Raw genomic sequence first — 27,821 nt, forward strand, 5'->3', positions numbered from 1 at the left:
TATCGTCCTAGTGCAGATAATAATAATTTAGCCTCATTCTGTAAGCTTCATGCTTATGCCCACCCACTCAAGCACAGATTCCTTCATGACTCTCCCAGAAGAGCAGAGGTGGTTTGCTGGGGAGGGAAATGCTCTTCCAGCCCTACCATGCTTCAATCATCAGTGCCCTTCCAGCTGCACCATGCTGTCATCTCAATGGCTTTTCAAGGGAAGCTTCTGAACCCCTGGTTGAAAATGAAGCATTTCAGGTGCAAAGGGGAGCTACTGCTAAGTGAGAAAAATAGGGATGTGAAAGTGAGGTGGGACCTCAGGCCATCTCCTTGCACCCCAGGGAGACATTTATGGTTAAAAGCAGAAGACAGGGAGCTGGAAAATTAAGCACAAAACAACAAAAAGTGTGTGGTTGCAGGAACTTACAGGTTGTTGGGATATTCCACTAAAAGTTCAAACATAGTTTGCAGTTACCTCATATTAGGGGAGAAAAAAATTAATCTGATTGTTTCTGGAGGCTCTCTTGCCATTAGTAAGAAATGTTTTACAAACTTACCAAAAATGTTGTCCAAAAAAGCAGATGGCCCCCAGATACCTTTCAGACATCTTTCTGCATTCCCTGGATACATCCACAGGCATGCAGTATATTTTTCTAGTCTCCCAAAATTTCTGTTTCTCTAGCAACCTTATTTCACATACATTATTGCTCTTTTTGTTTTATTCCATTTTGAAAACCACTAGCAATCTTGTATCAAAAGAGTATGAAAATAGTTCCTGTATGCGAATGGTACATTTCCAGCCCCCTGTATCTTCTGTTTGTTTGATCTTAAAAGCTGTCTGGCTGCATAAAGGCCTCCTATCAATTCATGTAGCCGTTATCCTCCAACAATCAGCTCATCAGTTCTCCTTTTTTTTTTCACCAATTTCTTACCCAAGCTCATTGTCAACCCAGATCTTAACGTGGTTTGTCTTCTTCTCCGGTTCATCTGTTCTCCTCTCTACTTCTACCTTGCCTTGGTTCAGTTCTCAGCCTATTTTCCTCCCGGTCTGCTCCTTAAAATCTGTTCATCTGTCACTTCATTTTTCAACTCTTTTTGTCAGATATACCTGTCCCAACACTGTTCACTTTTTTCTCCTTTCCAGCACAGCATTTCACAGCCCATTACTTCACTCGTCAGAATTATATGGTGTTGTTCCCAGTTTACTTTCTCCAGTGAATCCATTGAGTTATTTGATCTCTGTCATCAGCCAACCAAATAATGCAAAATAATCCCTACTGCAGCCAGAGAGTCAGTGCCCAGCCCTCCTAAACTGATCAATTTGTGGATTCCCTTACCAGAAATCATGAGGTTTGCTCTTGGACGGTGCCCCACATGGTTACTGAACCTGTCTACCTAGCAGCAAATTATTTAGAAGGGCAAAAGCCATTTTAGGCATATGCAATTTAACTGTGGATTAAATTAAAAAAAAAAAAAAAAAAAGACATGGCAAGTGTTTTAAAGGGCACAGAGCTTAAATCTTAGATTAATGAGATGTATAGAGTGATCTTTTGTAGCATCTTTTTAAAGCCGTGACTTAAAAGAAAAGACTGCTGTTTTCTTCCTCTTTACTAACTGAATAGTAGGGCTGAGAAAATCTATTTAGTCTAATCTCTGGAAAATGGATTTCAGATAATTTGCATCATGCCGTGTATTTTGTTATGATAGAATTAACATTTAAACTTATGGTTTTAAAATATGAACAATACAGTATTATATAGTAATAAATGTGGTGGTATAAAAATATGATCAATTATGATTTATCCTTCTAATCCGTAAGTATTATAATTGGCAGGTGTTTTGCCATTAAGTTTTCCTTTTTAGTTTTTGCTTTTTTTTTTCTTCCATGAAATTTTATTATGAAACCACTTGCAGTATGCAGGGCTATTATCAACAAAGCAGCAAGGTGTTAGTCTGTAAATACTTAATAAAAAATTCAATTTCTTACGATATTTGCAGATGTAGATGAGTGCAGCAATGAAGGAACTGTTGCCTGTGGAGCTCATGCAAAATGTGAAAACGTGGATGGAGGGTTTAACTGCTCCTGTAAGGAAGGTTATCAACCATCCACAGGAAAATTGCAGTTTAAGCCAAATGATGGCACTTCCTGCCAAGGTACATGATATTATAAAGGTTTATGTGTTATTATAGAGCTACGTCTTCTGAGAAACCCACCAGTGTCTCTTTATCTTCTGTTAGATTAATCAGTGAGACATAAAAAAGAGGCAAGGCAGTCACATCTACATTTCCTGAGAATAGAATCATTTTATAAATGTATTTTTGCTAACCAGAATGGTGAAATCCATTTGGAATAATGGATATCTCCTCACAGCCATCAGACCTGTATTCCTCTGTAAAACTGAGCTCTTTGTGGAAGTCCCAAAGAATGGGGCCAAACTTTCTACCAGAGAAAAGCAAAAGCTCAGGTTCCAACCCAGTGCTGCTTCAGTGTTGAACAAGCAGCAAATGTGGCCAAGGCCAAGTCTTAGTGGTTGAATTTTGAGACAGAAGAGCACGTGCATGGATTCAGAATGCTGGTGGTTTGGGGAGTTGCTGAGACAAGAGTTCTTACGATGAGTATATATTGAATATTAATTAAACTGCAATATATAATTGATTTCTTTTTAACTTACAGAAAATCCGAAGGCCAAGTGTGAGTTATACAAAGACTGTATATCTGAACATATTAATAGAACCTTAGCTGGAGTAAGTAGCATTGGTTTATAGATTAATTTGCAAATCCTTTAATTGTTTCTGTTTGAAACTGTTATTTCATTTATAATAGTTCTTAAGGAGCATTTAACGAATGCTTGAAGAATACAATTGGACTTAAGCATGTTTACAGAAGTCTTTTTAATAATTTCAAATTATTTGAACTGGGTTCCATGTTCCAATCATGGTAATAACTTGCTGGGAATCTGTGTGTTCAGTTTCAACAAAGTGAGTCATGATGCATGGAAAATTCAGAAGTGTGGTAATCACTCAACTCTTTCTGTAATTTCTGAAATTACACATTGCTGCAGGTACTGATGTGCAATTATTTGCTTGTTCAGAGTGAAAGGCAGCAAGATAGGTTACAAAAGCAATGTCAACAAGTGACAAAATAGAACAATAACATCCTGGTACGCTAGTATATTTGCTTCTCAAAGCATAGTATGTAAAGTGGCACAGACATTATAAGACTGAAAGACTCAGGATTGTAGATTCTTTCAATAGAAACTGAGATTTCCTGATGCAAATAAAATAAATAAATAAATAAATAAATAAAGTAGTATTTATTAGTCTACAACTATAGTAATGTCTAATTTAAAATGATAAATGAAACATAAGCATAAATAAATTAAAACCAATTGTATATGTTTGCATTTTATATTAGTCTGTTTGCCTAAGTTACCAGATTCAGAAAGATATTAAATTAAAAGCTTCTATTTGCCTACGTTATCTTAAAGTGCTTTGTGTGTTAACCAACAATATAGTACATCATATTAATATGCGTACAATATTTACTTGCAAAGACATGGTGAATGCCAACATCAGGATCATTAGAGAGAGACTTTTTTTAATGTGTGGTCAAACTAAAGTCAAATCAAAGCAGTAAGTCAAAACACCTCAGTTTTATGTAAATAACTGTTCCAGATTTTACCCTATTTTTTAGCCTGTGTTCTAGTTCTACTCAGATGCAACCAAAGACAAAGCAAAACCCACAAAAGCTACTCAGTAGCAGAGACTAGGTCTTAGCAAATCCTATGTTGAGAGTGTTTTTGGATCAATAACTTCTCATTAGATTTCAGTATCAGGAAGTATGAATTCTTTTCTTGTTCATCCATGACACTGGAAACTGCAGTCTCAATCTACATCTCACCCTCTTTAGCCTATTACTTTTTAAACTAACCGTTTTATGTAAGTACATTTAGTAGTTCATAAATTTTAAATGATGAGGGTGAAACAGGCGGTAGAGTTCCACTGAACTCCATGCTTTATGATCTGCATTCGAAAAAAAAAAAAAAAAAACACCACCAAAAAACATACAAACACTGCCCATCTGCTCCCACATCTTCAGCTAAATTTTAATAGAAAAGAGTCAACTGAGTTACCATATCATTGACATTTAATTATTTTTGCAGAACATTTACTAGTCCATTTTGGAGCATTATGCTAAATAAAACTGAGCTGCAGTAGTGATAAAAAGAAAAAAAAAAAAGTGTAATGATAGCACACAAATTCTTTTTTTACCATAGTTGCTTGTAAGGGTTATACCAGACATCTCTTTTTTTTCGCTTTTTTTTTTTTTTTTAATTTGTTAAACTCTTGCTTTAAATAGTGATGCTTTTTATGCACAAGCATCTTATATGCCTTCTGTTATTTTTAATTTGCAGAAATCAGTTATTTGCACAGGGCTTACTTTCACACACAGAGGCTTTACCTGTTTTATTAACATGTAGGTTCCTGTATTTTTCAGATTAGTCATTTAAAAACACCCCTGGAAATGCTGCAAGAAATTAATAAGAATACTTTGGGACCACTGTTACCTGTAGATGTGATTTCATATGTTGAAGCATTATCTTATTCATCGCTGAATACCATGCATTACTCAGTTCCTGACAATGAGGCACTTCGTAATACAACCATTAATGTGAGTGGATCAAGCCTTAAAGATGTGCTTTTCTTTCCTTTACAAGTAGTGTATGACTCTTACACTTAAAAATATTATTTTATTTACAGGTTTTGGTTAACACTGTGAATAATTTTTTACAAAAAGACAAAATCACAGTCTGGGAAGCCCTTCCTGTAGACAACCAAAGACAGAGCCTGACTAAGCTGCTGCATACTGCAGAACAAGCAACACTTCTCATGTCACAGAACTTCAAAAAGACAACACAGCTAGATGCTAATGCAAGTGACATAGGTAAGATAAAGAAAATTAATCTAAGGTATACTTTAGATGTGAATTACACTGAGGAGTTTTTCAGCACAATTATAAAGATTAGAAATGGTGTTATGTGAAACACACAGGTGTTAATTTGTATGAATTTCATAACTAACACCTGACTTTCAGTATAGGTATCATAATTTTCAAAGATTGAACATTTAAGCCCAGAAAAAAACCTTGAGAGGCTGTGGGAAGTTGTCTTTTCAGATTCTCTTTCAATCTCTCATTATAGTCACACTGTTGTAATAAGTATGGATTCATCTTACGTGCCCAAAAATATCCTGAACATTATATTCAGAGAAACTGCAGCAGAAGCTGGATTTGCTCTTTTAAAGCTTTTTGGCTCTTTTTGGTTCATTGAAAGTATTGTAAATAAACTTGGAATAAGAATGTGAGTCAGATCTTTTGTGGCCTTGTTTTCAAAGAAATTTCTAATTTTAAGAGAAATTTCAGAGGACAAGAATTGGTATATTATATCTTAATATAAAGATATCTTGGGTATATTATATCTATTGGGTATATTATATCTACAGTATCTTAACTGCACCATTTTGCTCTCTACCTTCTCCCTGTATGCTAATTTCTTCACACTAAATCTTACCAGTTTTCCTAGGATCCAGAGTAAGGCTAATACCATCCACTTTTGAAAACCATACTCTAATAAAACATTGTCAATTTCTTTGCCTATGGTTACTCATTCAATTTTGTTTTTCTGAATGTGACCAAACTGGATCTGACCTGATTTCAGATTTTAGATTCAGTACAGTCCTTCACTGTCTCTTACTTGTTTGCTATATCATAAAATCACTTGAAGGGAAAGATCGGCCTTTTGTTCTAAGGCAGATCAAGCCAACTGTTCTTCTCTCACCTTTCTGAAATTAAATTAGCAACAATGATCCAGAAAAAAAAATAGGGAGTGATTTGTTCTGTGGAATAAACTCTGTAGAAACAGAATTACTTAAGTTTGGAATAGTTCTGGGTCTGCACTGCAGCAGATCCAGAATGGTGCCAGGAGCTTTTCTCTTCCTCCTCCACCCTGGCTGGAGGCACAGGCTCTCATGACCATGGAGCTGAGTTTCATGAAGGTGGAGAGGAGAGAGAAGTCAGGTGCCACTTCTGGTGGTAGCATAGACAGCACTTAGACCAAGGTGACAAAAATAAATAAATACATAAGGAAGAAGAAAAGAAAAAATAATAATAATGGGAACGGGAAAGAATCTCCATGTCAAATTCTTGATCATTTTCTGGCTTATCTTGTTCCAAGGTAAGAAATTCTATAAGCTCTTTTCCAAATTAGTCCCAAACACTGAAATTGTTTGCTACTGTTTCTCAGCATTAATATATTTTCTGTGGGGCTCATATATGCCCCACATATCTATTTTGGAACAAGACTACAATGTTACCTCTCTCTCTCTCTCCCCATTACTTTTTATGGTGCAAGCTCTTGAACTACAAGCTTTTCAAAACTCTAGCTGCAAAAAATTATTTCTTATGTCCTCCCAAACATTTTCTGACAGCTGGTCTATCGAATAGCTCATATTACTTTTGTGTGCTGTGCTATAAGCAATGCAGATGGTCTAACTTAGTGATAGTCCTCCATCAGTCAAGTTTTAGATTTGTTTGTTGTTATTTAATTTTGTTTTTTAAAAAAGACCTGATTGACTTTTTTTTGTTCCCATCCTGGGTGATTGAAACTCAGCACTATAATGAACCAAGTAAATAGCTGGATGTCCTCTAATGTAGTTTTTGTCCTGAGGGGTGATGCTTGTTTGTTTGCTTTTTGACAAGACACATCATTATTTCATGGTGCAATGTGCATTTGGTAGCATGGATAGATAACTATAAAATATATATGTTTCAAAAATTGGCTTTTATCAAAAGTTACTATTCAGTAGAGAATTTTATGCTTTGCTTTTTATAATTGTGATTTGTGGTCCCTTTCAGAAATGCATTTTTAATAAAGCAATAGTTCTTCCTAAAGTAACCTACATTATTCTTTCCAGTGCCTAATTTAATGCAAGGTAAATAAAAGACTATATTTTTCATGGAAAGAGTAAAAAGTATGAGACCAAAATGTATGCATGGAAATAACAAAATCTAGAGGTTTAAGCAAACATGCTATATTAATAGCATTTTTCTTGAAAAGTTTGGCACCGTGATATATTCTTAAAATTCACAGTAATTATACAATGCAATAGCACATTTATTAACCCAACTGTAAATTATCTTAGACCATAAAGTAGCTGTGATTTGTACAGTATTTTTCTTCTTTTGCAGCACTCAAGGTTTTCGCTTTTGATTCACACCACATGAAACACATTCACCCTCACGTATACACAGGGGGAGATTATGTAAAAATCTCCCCAAAAAAGAGAGAGGACTCTCATCCCAATGGTAAGAAACAAAGATTAGAGAGCCAGGGGGGTAAATAAATGCCTTGGATAGATTGTACCCACTAGTAAATACCCAAATGTGCAGTTTACCAAGACTGAGATGCAGCCCTATTAATTAAAGAGTCAAGGCATTTTTATCATCATTTCACCTACCCCTTTTTTATCTCAACATTGATATTTCTACTGTTATTTCCAGTGACACAATGAGCATCTCACAGGGAGGACCCATTAGTTTTATAACTGGTTATTGGTACCAGGGATCTGAATTTTACACTTTTCTTACCCAGGGATCTGCTGTCTGACTTTGGACCAGGCCTTTCAGCTCCCTGTGTCACTCCAAAAATTGGACCATCTTTTTTATGTAGAGAATAGCTCATTAATACAAGAATGTGTTCCCCAGTGTCAAAACCAACAGGCTCAGATCTTGGCTTGGACCTCAAAGTGCTACAGAAATGGCTTATAGCTCATGATAGTCTATCACTAAAATAAAATGAATGTGTTTAAAAAGCTTCAGAATGAATGCACCTAAACCAATGAACACCAAATATATATATATACACTTATATACACTTATATATATTTTAACTTTTAATCTTCCAGATAATCCAAGCCTCACTACCTATCAGCACCTAAAATTAAGTTTATCTTGGTACAGGGAAGAGAAGCATGGCATTTTTTCTGACCAGTATTGCACCCTAAAATAATTTTGCTTTCTTTTTTCTTGTGTCATCTTCTAGCTTGACTGTAATGGAAGTCAAAGCAACCATGTGCTTCAGAGGGGCCCAGGTCTGAGCCCTTTTTGTTCATGAGACCTGATACCACGTGTGCATCCAATTGCTGTACAGCAGCAAGCATATATATTACTCTAGAAAAAAATATATATGCATATATATCTAATTAGAATTTCCAGCGTGAACACACATTTTTAATTCTAATGGCAGTTGCATTGTTTTAAATAAAGCTATATTTCATTCTCTAAAACATTTTTATAAGTATTCCACAAAGATTCCATCTGTTTTGCATATTTTATGCAATAGCAGTAATAATGTCTATTGTTTATTGTTTCCTTAATGTCTTCAATTTTGTTCTTCTATAAAAAAACCACAAACTACTAAACATGGTCTGTTTGATTGATAGGCACTGTTGCAGTTGTCTTTCTGCGGTATAGCAATATTGGTTCTTTGCTTTCATCGCCTAAAAACCGCTCCTCGAAAGATAGTTCAGAGCAGAGGCAGACAGTAAGCTCATCAGTTATAGCTGTTGCAATTAGCTCAAATCCACCTACGCTCTATGAGCTCGAGAAAATAACATTTACCTTAAAGTATGCCAAGGTAAGTTTGTTTTTTTTATTATCAACTTCAAAACAAAACAGTAGCTAATTGTAGTGTGTTATGTAACCATACCTGCAGTGTATGATACATTGAGACATAATTCTGTTATTTGCTCTTGTGAGTTTAATCATGTTAGAGAAATAAATGACAATCTCAAATGTGGCATCCTAAGTGCAATATACTAAATACTATACTGCTGGAAGGTTCTACTAGACTAAAGCAAGGAGAACAATACCATCTTTGCTGGACTGCAGTATGAATAAAATGCAGTTGCCTGAAGTAGAGAATATTACAGGTTCCTCACTATTTAGGTCTTTTTTTTTTTTTTCTGAAATTTTATCAGATAATTAAACATACATACTGGGAAAAAAAAAAAAAAAAGAAAGAAGAAGAAGAAGCAATGCTTCAAAAATAATTCAAAAAGTTATCTTGCACCTAGGAGGTAATGGCAAAACCAATAGTATAGCACCCTTGCTATTTCTGAAATCTGAATACATTATTCTAAAACTGAAAGTTTTACTTCCAGTATACACAGATTTTGCTTGCTTTACTTGTATGTGAAGAATATTCTTACATGGAATGAAGACCTATCTCAAACATAACAAGAAAGTGACTCTATACAGGGAGGTGGACAGAAGGACGAAGTGTTAACCTTGATTGCCTAGCTTTTAAATGAGTTACTTGCCTTGTAATATTTGAGGTAGTGATCACATTTCTATAAATGTGCATATATTTATATGGCATCTATTATAGTGGGGACCTGATCTTTGACTAATGTTAGAATGCACTATCAGTAATAAATAATATTAATGATCTTATTCACCCCTGTCATCACACCTGATACACCAGGTGTGATATGACCCTGGCTTTCTCCCAGATTACTTTGTAAAACGCACAGAATAAGTCTCAATTTTGGAACTGCTCATTTGGAAGGGGCTCCAAACAGGACAAGCAATGTGGCTGTAACCTTGGGGTTTAGTCCATGTTCAGCAGGTGCAGGAGGATATATACAGTTTTCAGTAGGTAAAAATTCCAGCACCTTGGCAAGTGCCAGAAGGGTTCAGTAATCTGATTAGCCTGCATGTTTGGTGGGATGTTAGCTGTGTGAATAAAATGCTTCCTTTCTGAGCCATATTTTAATTGCTTGGAATAGGCCTTACTGAATGTGCTTTTTGTTTCCCAACCTTCCAATAGTAACATGCAATTTTTAATGAATTGTGCTGGGTAATGTAAGAAAGGTCTCTTGATGGGAAATATCCTGCCTTTTGCCATCAGTAAAACATCTTGTTTCTGTTCCAGACTGCAGATAAAGATATTAAATGTGCATTTTGGAACTACTCAGCAGACACAATGAATGGCAACTGGGCTACAGAAGGCTGTGAGCTGACACATTCCAACTCCACTCATATCTCATGCAAATGTAATCATCTGACTCATTTTGCTGTTTTGATGTCCTCAGGTGGCTCTGTTGTAAGTGCTATTTTAATTTAGTGTTTTACCCCATACTTTCTTCCATCTTCATTTGTTATTTTTTATTGCAGTGCAATTTATGTACTTTTCCCCCTTTAGATTTTTTTTTTTTGTTGTTCAACAAACACACAATTGTGCACAGGGCAAACAAAATTCCTCCCATATGTGTTTGAATTTCCGTATGTCCTCTCTGCAGTATTACAGAGCAGTGATGCAGCAAAGGATCTTGTTCCAAATACACAGTCTGTTGTGCTTATTTTTGGTGCATTGCTTTTAATTTTAAATCCCACTTTAAGACTACCTTGGGATTTAACTGGCATTCATTGGTGGTCAGTAACCATATGGTCCACAGTTTCTCTCGCACAAAACTTTGCCACCCATTTGTCTAACCTTGGCATCTATAAACTCCTTTAAATGCTCTCCTGAGAGTTTGCAATAGCATTATCAGAAGAGCATAATCAACAGTAAAAGGAATGAATTTTATGACCATTAAACATGGACACTCATGACTAACACAAATTGTGAGAATGACTACTCAGTTTCTGACCGTCTTACATTAAGAGGCCCCATAGATTTCCAAGGTGTATGTGGGGATCCGCAGGAGCTTGGGTCCTGCCTCAGGAGGCAGTTTTATAAGTTATCAGAACTGACTGCAAGCAGAACATTAGCATGAATATACTGTATTGAGACAGTTCTCTCATGCTGTGAATTTCATGCTGATAGAGGCTGTTTCCTGCTTGCTAAATAGCATCCTAAGTCTTCAGTTCAAATTTAAGACCTTTGCAGGTACTTATATAGTTATTTGGAAAAGGAAGGATGGGAGGATGATAATCTCTGGTCCTTTATTTAGGAAAAAAAAATACTTAGATGTATTTTGGGACGGCTGAATGCTATCCTTATGCTGATGAGCAGTCATGTATTTCAGAGATTTTTTGTGCGAATACCAAGCAGCAAATGTGACTGTGTTTCTATACAGAAAATACTCACATCCAATATTAAAATAGCCTGTGTTTGTTTAGAGAACATTCATGTTACATATCTGGAATAGCATTTGTTTGAAGTGATTGTTATTTCAGAGTCTTGTTTTGATCATGTTGTAAATTCAGTAAGACGGTTATTCAATTTTGCTTATCTAAGTCACTGTTGTGATAAGTCCTTTTATATTAGAAAATGTTCATGTCATATTAATATATGTCCTACTGCCAGTGTGTTTGTCATTCACTAAAATGATCTGATTTTAAAATCATATTAGGAGATACTGATATTAATAAAGTTTTGGTAGAAAATATCAGAAAATGCAAGAACAGTAACATATATAGTTCATTACTAATTTCCCCTACAGTTATATCTGCCTCGCAAAAAAAAAAAAAAAAAAAAAAAATTAGATTATCCAAAGTGTACATTTAGACTGAAGCTCTACAAATATTTTTGATTAATATTTTGTGAAAAAAGAAGAAAAAAATCTGTATTATAGAATGTGGTTTTTCTTGAGAATGTACAAAGCTATTCTTTTAAATGTTATATTATAATTTTCCCCCAGGGTGTTACAAATTATAACATTCTTACAAGAATCACTCAGCTAGGAATAATTATTTCGTTGATTTGCCTCTCCATGTGCATTTTTACATTCTGGTTCTTCAGTGAAATTCAAAGCACTAGAACTACAATTCACAAAAACCTCTGCTGCAGCCTTTTCCTGGCGGAACTTATTTTTCTGATTGGAATTAATATGAACAATAATAAGGTGGGTATTTTTCACTTGTTGTGGCTTGACTTTGTGCTGTAAAGTAAATATACAGTATGAGATACCATCTTCCACCTACTTCCAGTTCCTTCTAGTATCAGTATGAATATTCTAGTGACACTGGCTTCTTAGTCTAGTAACAGGAAATATGAAACAGTCACCTGAGCTTGCTGTTATCTGGAGTAGAGCTGTCATCTGTGCTGATGTAAATTGACTTTGCTCCATGGGTTTCGTTTAAACTTTGTCACTTTAACCGAGACCATGGACTCAATGCGTTTGGTATTTTCCCATCTGTTTAAATGCTGTATAAACCAATGATAGTGGCTGTCTGGATGATAATTTTCCCTAAAAGCCAGGCCAGAGATACAGTCCCAAGGTAGACTTTGCAACATAGCACTGTTGGCTGAGGAACTTTTGCTTTCTAAATGTAAGGTCTTGAATCCTTGTCACTTTTCATACAAGTAGAATCGTTAATTCTTCCATCTCAGATTAGTTTTAAGAAATTTAATTATACATAAGTTATCAAAAAATAAATAAATAAAAATAGAAGTAAAAATAAAAATAAAAATAAATAAAAATTAAAATTAAAATTAAAAAATAAAAACATAAAAAAAAAAAATAAATAAATAAAAATAAAAATAAGCTTGTGAAGCCTATTTGTGTTGTTATCAAAATCATAAAAATAAGCTTTATCTAGATCAGCAAAGCATGTAGACTACTCAGGTGTAACCGTGGAATCAACCTTGTCAGTTTATTTACACAGTTTTTCTGGGAAGGCATGCTTCCATTTTAAAAGTTGAATGTTATCCTCTTATTTTACTATTTGCTACAGAAAACACTAATGAACAAGTGTTCTTGAGGGTACAGGTCAAGTTCCTGTCAATCAGCCTTACATCTGTGTTGTTGGGCCACCACTTGAGCATTGCTAGGTTGCTGTGCTTATGCTGTAATATTAAGAAAGACATACTAATAGAATTATGACTCTTGCTTTCTCTGATTGAATTTCTAGCTCTTCTGTTCAATTACTGCTGGATTACTCCATTATTTCCTTCTAGCTGCTTTTGCATGGATGTGCATTGAAGGTATTCACCTCTACCTTATAGTTGTGGGAGTCATCTACAACAAGGGTTTCTTGCACAAGAATTTTTATGTCTTTGGCTACGTTAGTCCGGCTGTGGTTGTTGGGATCTCTGCTGCACTGGGATACAAGTACTATGGCACCACAGAAGTGTAAGCTGCTGTTTTTGATTTCAAATCAACATACGTGAGAATGCAATAGTCACAACAGCCTTGCACATTTCAAGATGTTTTGTGCTGTTTATTTTTCAGATGTTGGCTCAGCACAAAGAATAACTTTATATGGAGTTTTATAGGACCAGCATGTCTAATAATTCTTGTAAGTATAATTTTCATTTTTTATTGTAGTACATAAAACCAATAATAAAAGGTGTTTAATAATCACCCACCCATTGCCAGCATAGCTGTGAGTGCTAATTATAGGGCAGAATTGGCTAATTTAGACCCTTTTATAGTGTCTCTAAATTATTTATATGCTGTACGTCTAAATACTTCACTAGCCTGAAAAAAATGAATGTTTGACAAAAAAAGCTCAATATAAGATCAGAGCTTTTTTTTTTCCTCACTTGTTTTCTTATTTTTCAATCCAATGGTTTGAGAAAAGCATATTTAAGAAGTAGTATCTTTGTATGTCATTGGCATCTCAGCATGGCTCGGCAGGAGGTGTACACAGACACTGTACTAGCAGACAGATAATCTGGTTTTTCAAATGTTGTATGACTTAATCTCTTATCAGTGATCGGTCATCTTTGTAAGATTAGACTGTCATCTTTATGGTTTTATCACTCGCATGTACCCTGTCATCATCAAAGCTATTTTAAACTAAATTGCGACGTCAGAGAAAAGAACCCGCTATTTCACATGGGCAGACAAGTCAAGTATTGATAGCCCTATTTCAGCTGTGAAGAAGGTCTTTTTAATTCTTATTGGAAGTGGTTTCAAACCTGCAAATTTGGCAGGTATTATATGTTCCATTCTGAATCAAGACATTTTTGGTGCCTCAAGAGCATTTCTAAGTGCTATAAAGTTTAACAAACCATTCCAACTGTAATGGGGCATTATTTTGTATGACTAGGTTGACAGTGATCGGGCAATAGCTGGAGCTAACAGAAGGAGAAGGTACAATGGTGAAGCCTTATAACATCTACGGTCAAGTCAATAACAACCCTTCCTTGCTTTTTAAGCTGATGGTGATAAATGTGAGGATTTGTATAAGGAAGAAGTGGCAGGGCCCGACACACACAAGATGATAGTAAAACAGTTTTATTTCAGGGCATTACATGTTTCAAAGATGAATAAAGTATCAAGTATAACTCTGGTCCAATTCCATCCCAAGCTCCTACTGTAGGCTGGGGGTAGGCTGGGAGCAGCCTGCCAGAGGAAACCACAAGGTGATGCCTCCCCACTTCACCCTGCTGGTTAGCACAGCAGAATTCCAGAGAGGCAAGGTGCTGCAACCTCCCTCTGCTTTGTGCTTCTGGGGTCAGATGGCACTGACAGGTTAATAAGGGTGAAGACCAGCATTTTCTGAAAATTCTTACAGTTCTTAAGTTTAAGTTGGCAATATCCTTTTACATCTTTGGACCTTATCTCTTTCTTCCATGAAGTCAGCTTGCATTGTCAAGATTTTTTCTTGTTGCTTTCCTTCCTATACCTCATCTGCCTTCAGGTGAAGATTTATGACCACTGACATATAACTGCGCTGTTAGTACAAGAAAGCTATGCTATCAAATCATTAAAAATGGCCAAAATGTATACATCTGCAACCTTGTTTTCAGCTCCAGATGAGCTGTGCCTGATACGGGACCCTAGGTACACAGTACAGAGGCAGAACAGGTCTGTGTTGGCTCTGAGGTAAGTCTAGCTGGCTGCAGAGGCACATCCTGCAAGCTGGACTTTGAAGTCCAAAGCCTTTCGCTGAGGCTACAGACAACTCTTGTGAAGCAACAGAAGTAGGTACTGGTCCTATGTACAGATGAACTCTTCCTATGGAAGAGAATAGCAGACAACTGGTGTCTTTTTTTTCCTGTTCCCTTGCCTAAGTTAAGCCACATAAAGGGGCTGTAGCTGGACTGGAAACAGCCCTTCAATTGTTTTTCTATGTTTGGCTATGTTATAGAAACATTTTGTGAATACTTGTTTTCATAGTATTATTTCTCTTCATAACCATGTACATGTGCACTACTACACTGGGGAGGAAACGCACCCCATTTTCAGTGAGCTGCTTAGCCTGCTGTGTGGTTGTTTTTTTCTGGGGGGAGCTTTGACTACTTGTTTTTAAGGGACAATTGCAAATGGAAGCCTCACCTGCAAGAGGGAGGTTTTCAAATCGGGCCGAGAGCTAGCTCTGTCCTATCCAAGTTATTCTCTGTGGAAAATATGGAAAACCTTGTGAAAATAGGTATTAACTTTAGATGATGAAGTTGGTGTTAAATGTCTGTTCTGTGGAATGCGCGCTGGTGACATTATTTCTGTTTCCATTGTCCAGCCTTCCTGTTGACTGCACTGCATGGGCACTGTGACAAAGACTAAACTCTTTCCAAGGTAGTGCCAATCAGGAAGTCCTTTTAATTACATATGCCTATCTTTCTAAGATTCCCAACTTGCCCATAGCTAACTAAAGGGGAAAAAGGAAAAAAAATAGAAAAAAAAAAAAAAAAAGACTAATTAAGACTAATTCCTCTGGAAAGGAATGTTATTTTTGTTCTGTGATAACCAGATAGAGGACCTCAAGTAGAAAACCACAAACTCCGGCAGCTTCAAGCTCACCTTTATTTCTGAGATTCATCTGCTAATGGCATTGATTCTACAGGTTTTCCAAGATAGCCTGGAGAGTTTGGACAGAAAAACTCCGGAGAGCCACTCACTGCAAAGCTGATTCTTGCACAAAAACATTAAACTCATTGTCAGCACAAAAGCCCACATACTCAAATGGTGCTTTCAGTTTCTGTGAATGGGGCCCCAGGAGATTTGTGGTTTGGATTATACTGGAATATGCTGTTGAAACAGCATGTAAATGATGAAGAACAGATCTGGTTCTGTACCAGTGGATTTTCTGTCTCCAGGCACGTTGTTTCAAATACATGCTCGGGCTTTAAATCTGCAGTAATAATAGCGAAGCATAAGGAGCTCAAGTGTTTATCAGGAGTACAAACTAAGTTCTCCTCTGATTGCCTAAGCAGTAAGACTACTTCTGAAGGTGTTTGCTTATTAATATTATGGTCCGATTAGAATTCTTAAGTGTAAAGCAATGGCCTTATGGATCCCATCTAAAAATTATTATTATTATTAGATTGGTGACCGTACATGAAAAAGAGTAGGTCAGAAGCTCTTTAGCAAAGAAAGGGTATCTTAAACCTTTGTAAAGCAAGCTGCAAGCTGAAGATAATTTCCACAACTTATTTCTTTCTCCTAATGCTTGTAATCTTTAGAACCACAACCATTTTAGCTAAAACTATGCAGTAGATTAGATCAAAGCATAAAAGTGTGGTGAAATTATTTATAAAGTGTTTAAACTTTTTAATAGAAAAGTGAATTTATCACAAGCTTTAAGGGACAAACACTCACACACACCACAACCTATGCCTGATTGAGGCAAATATAAATATAAGCTCCAGAGATAAAAGGTAGGAAAGAGAAAAAAAAATCCCTAGAACATTTTCTTTTCTTTTGTAATACACTCTTACAATAATAATCTCCCTGTAATAGGAAGTGTCTAGAATTGAAATAACCATTTTTCTGCAGGGTAATGCAGCTGCAGTTTTGATGAACGTGTAATGTCAGCCAAAAACAGACACCTTCCCATTGTACAGGCCTTCTGCAAGGCTTTTCCCACCTCTCATGACTGCATACTCTGCATTGAGTGGGAGCAGATACATGTAAGGGCTTTCTTCCACATCGCTGACATTTGTGGGAACTTTGTCTTTCAAACACCTTGGATATGTACCTCCATTCATACCTACTGTGAGGAACAGCTATATGGTAGATGTCCAACCAGTGGCAGAAATTATGCTGTTTGGAAAGGCTGGACAAAGACTATTAATGCTGTACTTACCCAAAGTCTATGAGCCATTAACAGGAAAATTTGGAAGAGAATCACTGCTACTCTGTGTGTAATGGTAGAGGACCCTTTTAATATGCCTCTTTCTGACAACATTCTCTCAAAATCTGTTTAGTTGAGCTTTGTGCAAAAAGTTCAAAGGGACACATGATATCTTGATTTGCACCTTTGCAGTATTGACAGAGATATGCAGGCTTGACTGTTCCACCCACTATCACTGCCACAATAAATTGGCATACCCTTGTGAGGAACCATGACTCAGAAGTTTGACATGTAACATTAACAGGAGTAATTTGCCATATAACAGTACAAATCTATCAGTATTTTTTGTTGAGACCACCTCTGTAATGACAAAATACAGACTTGTTCTTTGAGGTTGGAACATCCAAAATTGCACACCATCCAAATAATCCTGTATGTGGCTTTTATCCAAACATCCTAGCACTGTGCAGTTAAGGGGTTGCTCTTGTATGCTCTTCCTTGTTTTACTCCTCTAATGTGTGTTTTCAGGGACCTTGAAGGTGTCTGGCTCAACTTCAAGCTCCGGTTTCTTGAAACAATTGGTAATTGTAGTGTTTGAAACTACAAAATTGGCTTATGAATGGACTCTGCAATTTGCAGAGCATTCTTGTTAACTTGACTTGGAACATACAAGCCAAGAGTATTTGTTGGAAGAGGTGTCCTCAGAAAAGCCAGGTTCCTTTTATTAAGCATTCCTGTATGCAATAAATGTAATGAATAATCAACTTTCAAGCAAAAATATTCTAAGAATTGCAGTGATTGATTAACCAGACTGTTTTGAACTTCCCACGTATAAATGAATGGGTAAATGAATAAAATATACAGATTGCAGTTGCAAAATATAAAAAAAGTGACATATGAGTGATGAAAGCAGGTTAACAGTAGAGTAATGCTTTTCATTAAGGAACTGCCTGCATATTCATTAGAGCTAGTCGATTACTTAAAAAATATATTCATCAGATAATTTATTTGATTAATTTTACCATTATTTGTCAAATAATGTATTCAACAACAACAAAAAAAAAAAGTAAAATTAATGTAATAGTGCATTCATCAAATCTTATTGGACAGCTCTAATACTTATTCAGTTCTGTACATTTAGGTTGATTCAGGATTAGTAATACTGCTGCAATCAATGCAGAAAAATTTCCTGGCAAATCCATTACTCCGCTATTTTCTCATATACTCACAAATTTCATGTACTTAATACTCTAATCTAGGCCATTCAAAATGAACATCTTTCTTCTAGAGAAGTAAATATTCAGAGTTTAAGTTTTACGTTTTCCCACACTTCAATGTTGAGCATGATCTGACAGTCCATTGCTCCCTTTTAAATAAAAAAACAGCCCCCCAAAGCCAATCATCCTACACGAATGTAATCAGGTACACTGTCTCCTTAGGCTTCTTCACATTATTATTCCTGTTCTCAGTGAAGCAGGTCATGTTCATTACCCTTGATATTCTAAGGGGTACTATTGAAAAAGTTGTTTGACCTCTGGCCTCCATCATAACAAATCATACCACCATCTCACACTTTTTACTGAATATTTATGATTTGGAAAATTCTGTATAGTCTGTTTTTTGTTTTTTTGTTTTTCCTAAGGGTTATTTGTAACAAATGCCTCATTATGTTTCTTAGCTAGATGAGGAAAATATACTCTGTACTGTTTAGTGTATGAGTTTTAGAAAATAGCTATTTTAAAGACTTTTTATATCTACTCTTGTTCCTCAGTCTGCCTTTTTAGTGGAAATAAATTTCCTACTGGGACTAGCAATGGCTTTATTATTCTTTATGAAAAAATAATAGTCCCTTTTCATTAGCCCCTCTGTGGCTTCGGTTAAAGGTGTCTCCATCGCATTTCTTATGCCATTGTGGATAAAGTGGAAATAATTAATTACACAGTGGCATTAGGGACTGAGTCTGCAACTTTGCTTGAAACAAATTATTTCAAACCGCAATGTTGTTCAGCAAACAGCAATACCTGTTGTGCTAAATAGTCACTGAGTCTGAAAGTACTGGTCCTGTTCTGTCGACAGGATCAGCTTTAGTCTCCAAACCACAGTTTCCACACTGCCATACCAATGGATGCAGTTTCTCAGCAAGGCCAGGACCTTCAGGGGAAAGAGGTTTTTCCTTCTTTCCCTTTGACCTTCAAAACCATCATTAAAGCCCCTGTTCTAAGGTCCCTGGAAATACCTGAAATAAGAGTCTGTGACCATTAGTCCAAGAAATGAAAATTGCTTTCTCTTATGTCATTACATAGGAACAAACTCATATCCCACTATTTTAATGTATCCATGTGTCTTCAGCCTCAGTGGATTTTTACAAGAATGCCACAATTGTCTGAACTGTCATATGTTTGTTTTTTTATTATTATTATTTTGTTCCTTAATATGCTTTCAGTGATTCTTTGTTGCCTTGATATAAGTACAATTACCATAAACACATACACCTACCCTAAATTTTTCATTGAGAGGACTCAAAATTTGCTATAGATAATTAACAGACTGATGTTTTCTGTACTTTCTTAATAATTACATACTGACTATATCCACACTGCATATTTTCTCACTCAAATCACATTTTCTTTCACTCTTCTACTGCCCCTTTGGTTCATCATTTGCAGGCATTTAGAAAAGTAAATTCATATTCACAGTAGTAATTTCATGTGAATATTCATTTTGGAAGAGAAGTGGTCATTGAAAGAGCTTTTTGTGGCTTTGAGTACAACCATAAGCCACAGCGGGTGATTTTGTGACCATATCCACAGCAGAATCATAAATACTTCTAAAAGGCAAAGGGCCAACTCCTTCGTAGGATCTGGTTGGCTGTGGAAGGCATGGACAGCTTCTGCCCACTATTCATAGCTCCAAAATGGCAAAAGTAGCCTGTTGTCAGACCCGATATCTCAGTCACACTCCTCTTGCTGTATCCATTCTGGTAGCTCTTCCATTCACTGGAGCTGCTTGTGCTAAAAGATAAAACACAACTATTTCAGTCCTTTTCAACTCTAAAAAATGCTTCTGCAGTGCTCCTGCATAAGGCTTCAGATACAGTGTAAGACAGGTTTACATTTGTAAAAAAAAAAAAAAAAAAAAAAAACACATGGGAGAGGTCTAAGATGTAGTCTGAATCTTTGATGCACCTGTAATGAGTGCATCAAACAGCCTGATTTATGTAATTACCAACTCCCAAGTAAGTACACCTTCTCAGAGCTTCTTGGAAAAGGAGAAGAGCATATCTAATTACAATTATACTGAGAGCAAGACAGATCCCTGCCCTACCACTGGATCTACTTGGGCTAACATTTATGGCCAAGGTCAGACACAGTTCTATGATGGCTCATCCCTCCTGCCCTTGGCTGCAGAACTGAGGTTAAATTAAAATATTTAGGTCAGTATGTGTTTAGCTTTGCAATCCAATAAGAAATAGTACTGAATCCAGAAGACTGTGAGAAGCAGTTTACTCTGATGAAAAATATAAACTCCCATCTACTTATTTATTTATTTAGAGCTTTCTGTAAGTGTTCTAAAAATATAAGGAAAACTACTTAGTTATTAAATTGAGTCTAAACCTACAGCTTGAGGTATGTAAAAGAACAACTTTGAAATATTCATGTATTCATATAGAAAGTCTATGTGAAAATTATGTATTTCCTGAGACGGGGTTTGAAATAAACTAATTTAGCTGTGTTTTCACTTTTAAACAAGTGAAAGTATTAAAATCTTAGAATCATAAAAATCTAATCCTGCATTGCTGAAAATATTTCCCCAAAATACAGCCCGGAGGGGTTTTATTAATGTTTTTGTTACATTTTCTACTCCTAAATAAGGCTGCTGTTGTATACCTAAAGCATTCGAGAAGGTATATTCACTGGGGACATGATAATGAGATAAATCAGTCAGGAGACAAACCCAGACTGTTTGACTGCCAGCTTGTGTCCAATTTTATGCAATTAATATGGCATACATTTTCATTTTGAAGCTTAAACTGTTGTATTGTTAATAGCTTAATTCTGTTCTCTCCTGACTGAAATAACGATGACCCACTGAATGTTGTCATTTTACCCAGCCATTAGCCAGACAGACAGAGAGACAGAAATGTATTGCTCTCTGCGGCAGAATTCAGACCATCACAAGCTCATTAATTCAAACGCTCATAATGAGGGTCATTGTAAAGACTGATACAGATACAGCTGCTCTGAACTTCAGACATTTTTTGAAAGAGACAAATTCAATATGATATATGTAAAAAAATCAAGTATATGCCTAAGAGAGCAGCAGGAGAAATTTTCTCGTTCTTTTTTTTGTGAGATCTGACATCAGCATATAGATGGTTTCATCAATTATTGAGACAGGGACTAAGAAAGGAAAAGGGAATGATTTGGGGGCTTCATTTTTGAAGTTTGAATGTAAAGTGCTCAGACTGAATCAGAACTAGTATATCTGAATCTTTAGAATTAGCTGCCTCTTTCTTATACTGGCTTTTCTTTGTAACACTGGAGAGCCTTAAAAGGCTGGTGTTTAAAGTGTTTAAATAACTTTTGAAAGGCTGGAGTGTATCTTTTACACAATAATATTGTACATGAAATTACCAATTCCTTGGTCTCATATTAAACAATTACTCCATTGTTAAAACAAGAATTGTCTTTAGATAGTCCTGGCTGAGAAACTGCAGGGTGAGGGAGATCCAGGTCTCCCTGCTCCAGTGAATATTTAATTATTTATAGGGCATGGAACGGATCCAGCAGGCATAACGGAGCGATAGTGGTGAATAGCTGGTACAGAGGCTAGAGGAACGAAGGGTCATATTATAGTCTGAATATTAAGTACAACAGAAAATTGTGCCCATGTCTCCTACATCCTGGATAAATGTCCTGTCCACAGAAATTTTTCATTGTTCAGAAGTGACTGTCCTTTCTGGTTTTAATCAGAAAAGCTATGCTGGTCAGAAAGCCTATTCTGGTGAAAATGTAATCTAAACCAATAAATATCTTACTGCTGATGAACTGACATTTTTCAACAAAAAACTGTTGGACAAAATTTTCTTGAATACCTCATCCTGATCTATTTCAGTTTGCAAGATGTCCAGGTGCTAAGTGAGCTACCTCCATTAAAGATGGACCATTTCCCTCTGAGCATTCAAGTGCTCTTTTGATTTGCTTTAAAAAAAATAAAAATAAAATTAAAAAAAAAAAAAGGAGAGAGGAAGGAAGAGAAAAAAAGATTTCTCTGTTGCAAAACTTGACAGCTGTCAGCTACCTTGATGGGGCAAAATGATGATATATCACTTCACACAGTATCTTACAATTTAATTGTAATTAATTATGAAAGAAACTACAACTCTTCAACATGAGTGCAAATATTTTTATTTGCAGGCAGATGTTTTGCATGCTTTATTAAATTTTGTGTATTTCATACCATTCAGTGCTCAACTAAAAATAACTATCATTCTGTACCTACACAGAAAGTGTTTCATGCAGTGTGAAGCACTAACATCATATTTATTTGAGGATAGAACATTATGCTACTCTTCCAGTATGTAAAATACGTACATTTAACAGTGGAATTAAGGATCTATTTTAAATATAGCAGTTGCTAAGCAATGTGCTATTAGCAGAACTCCAACAGCTTGGAACATTTAACATTTTAGGACCTATATGCTCATTTTTATATTATTACTTAGTTTGCAAAATACAGTTATAATCAACAGGAAAGTTTGCAATTTGCTCAGACAATAGACAAGATTGTTTCTCGGTGCTTTTCTGGATCTTCATCTTTGGAAAGAGAGCCTAATAAATATTATGTTTTGGTATCTATAAAACTCTATTATTTCCTTCTGCAAATTGTAGATGGGTGAAATTCTAGTGTGGTGGTCCCAGAACTGCTAGGAGTAGAAGCCAAAGCAGCAGCATCTTTCTCTACCCGTGCCCACTGTTGAGCAGTTTTCCTTCATTACAGAAGCTTAGGCAGAAGTTCTCTGTTCAATTAGCTGTGGTAATATCCAGACAGAGGCAGGAAGGCATCAGCAAAGAAATGTACAGAGCTATCCTGTCTCTGGGTAGAGGTAGCTAACATCACACAGATTTTTTCATCCTATCCTAAAATATATGTGACTGATTGAACAGAGCTGCCCAGACTAATTCCTTTGGCAAAACCTCCTTGTTGTTGACAAGGTGATTAGGAAAGCACTGGAAAATTTCTTTGAATTTGCAATTGTTTTTTCTGTCCTGTGAATTAATTTACAAGAGGAAATTATCCAGACTGATGCTGTCTGACTTGTGGCTGTGAGTCAGATCAGATCTTAGGACCTTTACCACTTCAGACAGCTGTGCACTCTTCCTTACATGTCTGCTTTGTGGTACCCACCACCACCACAGTAATGAATATGCGAACAGAACCATGCAGAACCCCAAAACACTACTGCATGAAGATTTAACTGTTCTACACCTGTTCTACTGCTCTACACCACAGTGTGCATCCGTGGTACATGCGAATGCTAGTAAAACCCATGACAGTGCTTGCTGTTGCCTACAGATCGGTTGGGACTACCACTCTCTGTGAACTGTAAAGTCTTGACAACATGGGAAGCAATGAGAATTTTGCCACTAATCAGTTCTATCATTTGTGAAATGGGGCCAGAAGTCCCTCCAAAGTCTTACATCTTCAAGATCCCTCACAAAGGTTATCTGAAAAGAGGTGTACTGACTACTTACCATCCTCCATTTAAACATGGTCACAGGCGTACAAGAAACCCTAGCTTGTCCAGATGTGTGGGTCTCTGGAAGTTATTCTGGGTGAAATAGATACATAAATGTTGTTGCCCGTATGTACAAAATCCTGATTCCACGGGATCCTAAGAATTGCCCCATTCAATGTCTATTTCACATAAACATATTTTAAGTTTCCTACCATTTGCTCATAAATGTACCGCAACATTTCTAGAATTTAAGAAAGCTAAAAACACTTTACAAATGTCTTTAAGGAGAAGTGATTCCCTCAAGATGTTTAGAATGGAGGCTGCTCCTATATCAACCCTTGTCTTTGATTAACCACTTAGAAAAAAGGAATAGATTAATTATTAAAATTAGTCTTGTAGTGCACCTGAGCACTGAGTGAAATCTGATTCCCACTGACATCTCAGAGGGAAGGGGGGCAGAGGGAGGGCTGAGGATGCTCAGCACCCCACAGGACTGGGCTTGCAATGACAAAGTCTGAGATTTGTGAAATAATGACTGGATGCAGTGTTTACTCAATAGCAGTTTGAGGTTGTTTGTTAAAAAAATAAAAATAAATCAGTTCTGGGCTTGGAATCACTGCAGTCCCCTTTTAGCCTATTACACTTGGCCAGGAGCCCCTCTCAGGACGTGCAGCAGTCTCTCTGACTGCTCAGCCATGTAATAACTCTGAAAACAAAGGCACAAGAATTTGCCCTGTCGTGCTGTAACATCGTTATTCACTTGATAAAACTGTGGCCATGCTGCAACACTTCACGCTTTGGGTTTGCCCAAAGCTGCAGAGTGGCTCTGCTCATTATACAGGTAACTTCTCCCCAAAGCCAGCCTGTGGCAGCAGCAGTCCCCAGGCTGGCCCTTGCCAGGCCCGTGCGATGTCTGCCCTAGTTTGGTGTCACAGCTGCCTGCACACTTTGCTACGTTCCAGCCTGCTGCTTCTAGGCCTGCCATTTTATTCCCATTCACCGTGCCTGTCACCTCAAGGCAGCCTTAATTATAACGTCATCTAAGGCCTAGTCAACGGCACCTGAAGATTGTGCTTTAACCGCAAAAAGTGAACACACACAATTACAGCCAAAGTAAGCAAAAAGCACGGTATTTGGCTAAAAGTAGCAGCTGGAGGCTTTTTTAGATGCGTCAGTGTCTCTCATCCTCACTTTGTTCCAGCTAGAAAATTTGGAGATCCAGGATTCCTTGGGCCTATTTGTATTTTGGATGCCCTTTGTAGCCATCTACTTCCATTTATTTTCACTTGAAGCTCACTTTTCAATATAAATGCAATATGTCTTAAGTGATCATATCTTGGGTCAGACATTTGGGGTGTTTTGACTTCCTGGCCCAGCAGTTGAATGGCTCTTTGAGGATATCAGTTATATGAAGGCCATTTCCCTTTTAGCACTATTCAGTCCAACCATCCTATGTGAAGTTTTTGAGGTTACTGGTTTGCTCATGGTAAAGAGCATGCACGGTCTCAGGCTGAAGCAGAGCATGTTGAACTTCAGATACCTGTTAAAATACCAGTCTTCTCCAAAGACTAGAGCTGACACATTATTAACATTAACTTTTTTTTTTTTCTGCTAGCTTTACCCATGATTTCATGTTATTCTTTCCCCTAAGTGCTGCTGGATTTTTTGCACTTCAGGACAGTTAAAACAACTTTATTGTTACCTAACTGAGGTCCTCCAGAGGACAAAATGCAGTGCCAGAGGGCTCTAACTTAGGTTGAAAAGAAAAGAAAAAAAAAAAAGAAAAAGAAAAAAAGTTGTTTAAAAGCTACCGTTTTGAGACACTGAACATTGTATAAAGCAGTCTATGCACTTTGCTACAGATATTTTTTATTAATGGAGTGCTTCTAAATGGGGCAAAAACCTACTTAAGGCTTTAATAAATCTTGGAAATGAGTGGGTATTTCAGAAGTTAAGCTCACCTTCATTACCCTGTAACACTACCTCCTGCGAGGCTACCTGAGACTTATTGCACCATGACTGCGTTCTGGCAGCTGACTCCGAGAACCGGTGTTAACCTCTCTCGTTCCCCTGAAATGTACAGATTATTCCCATCAGAATGAATTGATGAATGAAAAGATCATAGTTAATGGGTATTACTTCAATGCAGAGGGCAAAATCCTATTATCCTGTGCAACAGACAGTGTAAATAGTATTTGTGTAAAGGAGCCCCACTGGGATGAAGAGAAATGGAGTCTTCTACTGCGAGGCCCCACATCTGCCCCTTGCCAGCCCCATCCTCGCTCAGCAAAACCTCTCCAGTTCTGCAGCTGTTTTCTGTGGCCAAAGGATAATGGACTTTGGCCCACAAAGCTTCATAAAGAGCCTATTAACAGCAATAGGAAGGCTCTCATTGACATTAGTGATCTTGGTGATGGGCCGGCAGGGAGGAAGGCTGGCTGTGCGGTTCATGCTGCGGTCTTGCTGACAGCTTCTGAAGAAGTAGCAGGGTGTATTCCCTGTGCCCGTGGTACTTTGATCACATTTCACCCTATCTTTTCCAGATTATTTTAATAAGTACATTAGTTGGGTTACACAGATTATAGCGTGCGCACCATGTTATTTGATATATTGTTCACCAACAAATATAAGATAAAAAGTAAGTCTGTATATAATTACCCACAACTGCTGACTGACTTATAATTAACTTTGAAAAATTGCTGGTTTAGGAGATATTATAGATTACAATTTTAAATACAAGGAGCTTCAGAATAGCTCTCACGATCAGTGCAAGTACAAGGTATTCAGTGAAGGATTAATTCCCTAAACTGCTAATCAGCTCTATCTCCTGTCTTATCAAATTGTAAATACATTATGCCGTATTAAAGTATGAGCATGCAGCTAATTAAAGCAGAGCCTGAATTTAATATCAGATACTCCCCCTCGACATAACAAAAATGTTCTAAGGACATACATAACAAGTGTTAACAAAAGAAAGTGATTCTTTTTAAAGTGATGCTGTGCTCCTATAGTAGGCTTTTGTTTTCATTTTGGAGGCGCTTTTTTGTTGGTTTTTTTTTTGGCTTTTTTTGTTGTTGTTTTTTTTAAGAAAAAGAAGGAGGGAGGAAAACCACACAGTCTTTTTGAAGAAACAAGTTGGAGAAGGTATTAATTCTATTCAGTCTACAGCTGTAAACCCACAGGAACCAACCAAGGGATTACAACCAAGGATCTACAAATAGTTTCTGGATGACATCCAGATAAAATTTGGTTCAATTATTAACATTGTAAATAGATTTTCATGTTAAATGCTGTGAACCAAAATAAGGGTTTTCTTTTTTTTTTTTTTTTAAGCGAGAGAGCAAACCCATTCACATTGTTAAAGGAATGCAGTAGGAATTTAAGTGAATGATCAATGAAGCCTATCCAAGCAAAGGTTCAGAACCATAATTGAGCATCATTTACGAAACTGCTTCTTTTAGTTGCTTTTTTGTGTTTCAAACTCAAATAAAACAATGTCATTATAAAGGCAGAAAATAAACACACATACACACGCCGATATTATTCACGAATGAAACGAACATAAAATGGAGGAGAGAATACTGAGCAAAGAACATTTCAACCAAAGTTAGTATCTTATTTTTTGTGTGTGTAAACCTCAAAGTTTTTTGTGCCACTTAAAAGTTTTCACACCCAAAAGACCTCCAAACATATGATGTTATTAATGTGATTCAGAAACAAAAGATATGCATTTTGTCAAATCTACACAGTATAATAGAAGGGGGCGAGGGGGGGGCTCTTTCTTTTTTTTCTCATTTCTTCTCATTTCTTCTCTTTGCTTAAACATCTCTACTTACAAAAAAAAAATCTCAGCAGGAAATCGAAGAGCTTTACCAATAAAATCAATAAACATTTGCAGACTGTTGGTAGTGATACTGTTGAGATAAGATAGAGTTACAGCCCTGTTTGATCAATCTTTATTAAAGGGCTCATATTTTTTTAATAGACGTGAATCAGAAAAGGATTTTTTTTCCCTTCTGGCACTGGATTCTCTAGGTTTCATATACACAGAAACTATATCTGACGT

At 36.5% G+C, this 27,821-nt stretch overlaps 1 protein-coding gene across 5 annotated transcripts in view; it reads left to right on the top strand.

Moving 5' to 3' along the window:
• The window catches only part of ADGRL4 (adhesion G protein-coupled receptor L4), a 74,855-nt gene that overhangs the window by 42,817 nt on the left and 4,217 nt on the right, over positions 1–27,821 (top strand). For 4 of the 5 annotated variants that reach the window (XM_013177987.3, XM_067001240.1, XM_048059032.2 and 1 more), the window contains 10 exons: positions 1,989–2,144; positions 2,665–2,735; positions 4,489–4,662; positions 4,752–4,935; positions 7,237–7,353; positions 8,490–8,683; positions 9,983–10,153; positions 11,694–11,897; positions 12,907–13,127; positions 13,227–13,293. In XM_013177987.3, coding sequence (XP_013033441.2) covers positions 1,989–2,144; positions 2,665–2,735; positions 4,489–4,662; positions 4,752–4,935; positions 7,237–7,353; positions 8,490–8,683; positions 9,983–10,153; positions 11,694–11,897; positions 12,907–13,127; positions 13,227–13,293 — 1,559 coding nt within the window. The remainder of the gene's footprint in view (positions 1–1,988; positions 2,145–2,664; positions 2,736–4,488; positions 4,663–4,751; positions 4,936–7,236; positions 7,354–8,489; positions 8,684–9,982; positions 10,154–11,693; positions 11,898–12,906; positions 13,128–13,226; positions 13,294–27,821) is intronic. The other variant, XM_013177989.3, reaches the window with a different exon arrangement.

This window comes from Anser cygnoides, chromosome 8 (assembly GCF_040182565.1).
Source record: "Anser cygnoides isolate HZ-2024a breed goose chromosome 8, Taihu_goose_T2T_genome, whole genome shotgun sequence".
In the NCBI taxonomy this organism is placed as follows: domain Eukaryota; kingdom Metazoa; phylum Chordata; class Aves; order Anseriformes; family Anatidae; genus Anser; species Anser cygnoides.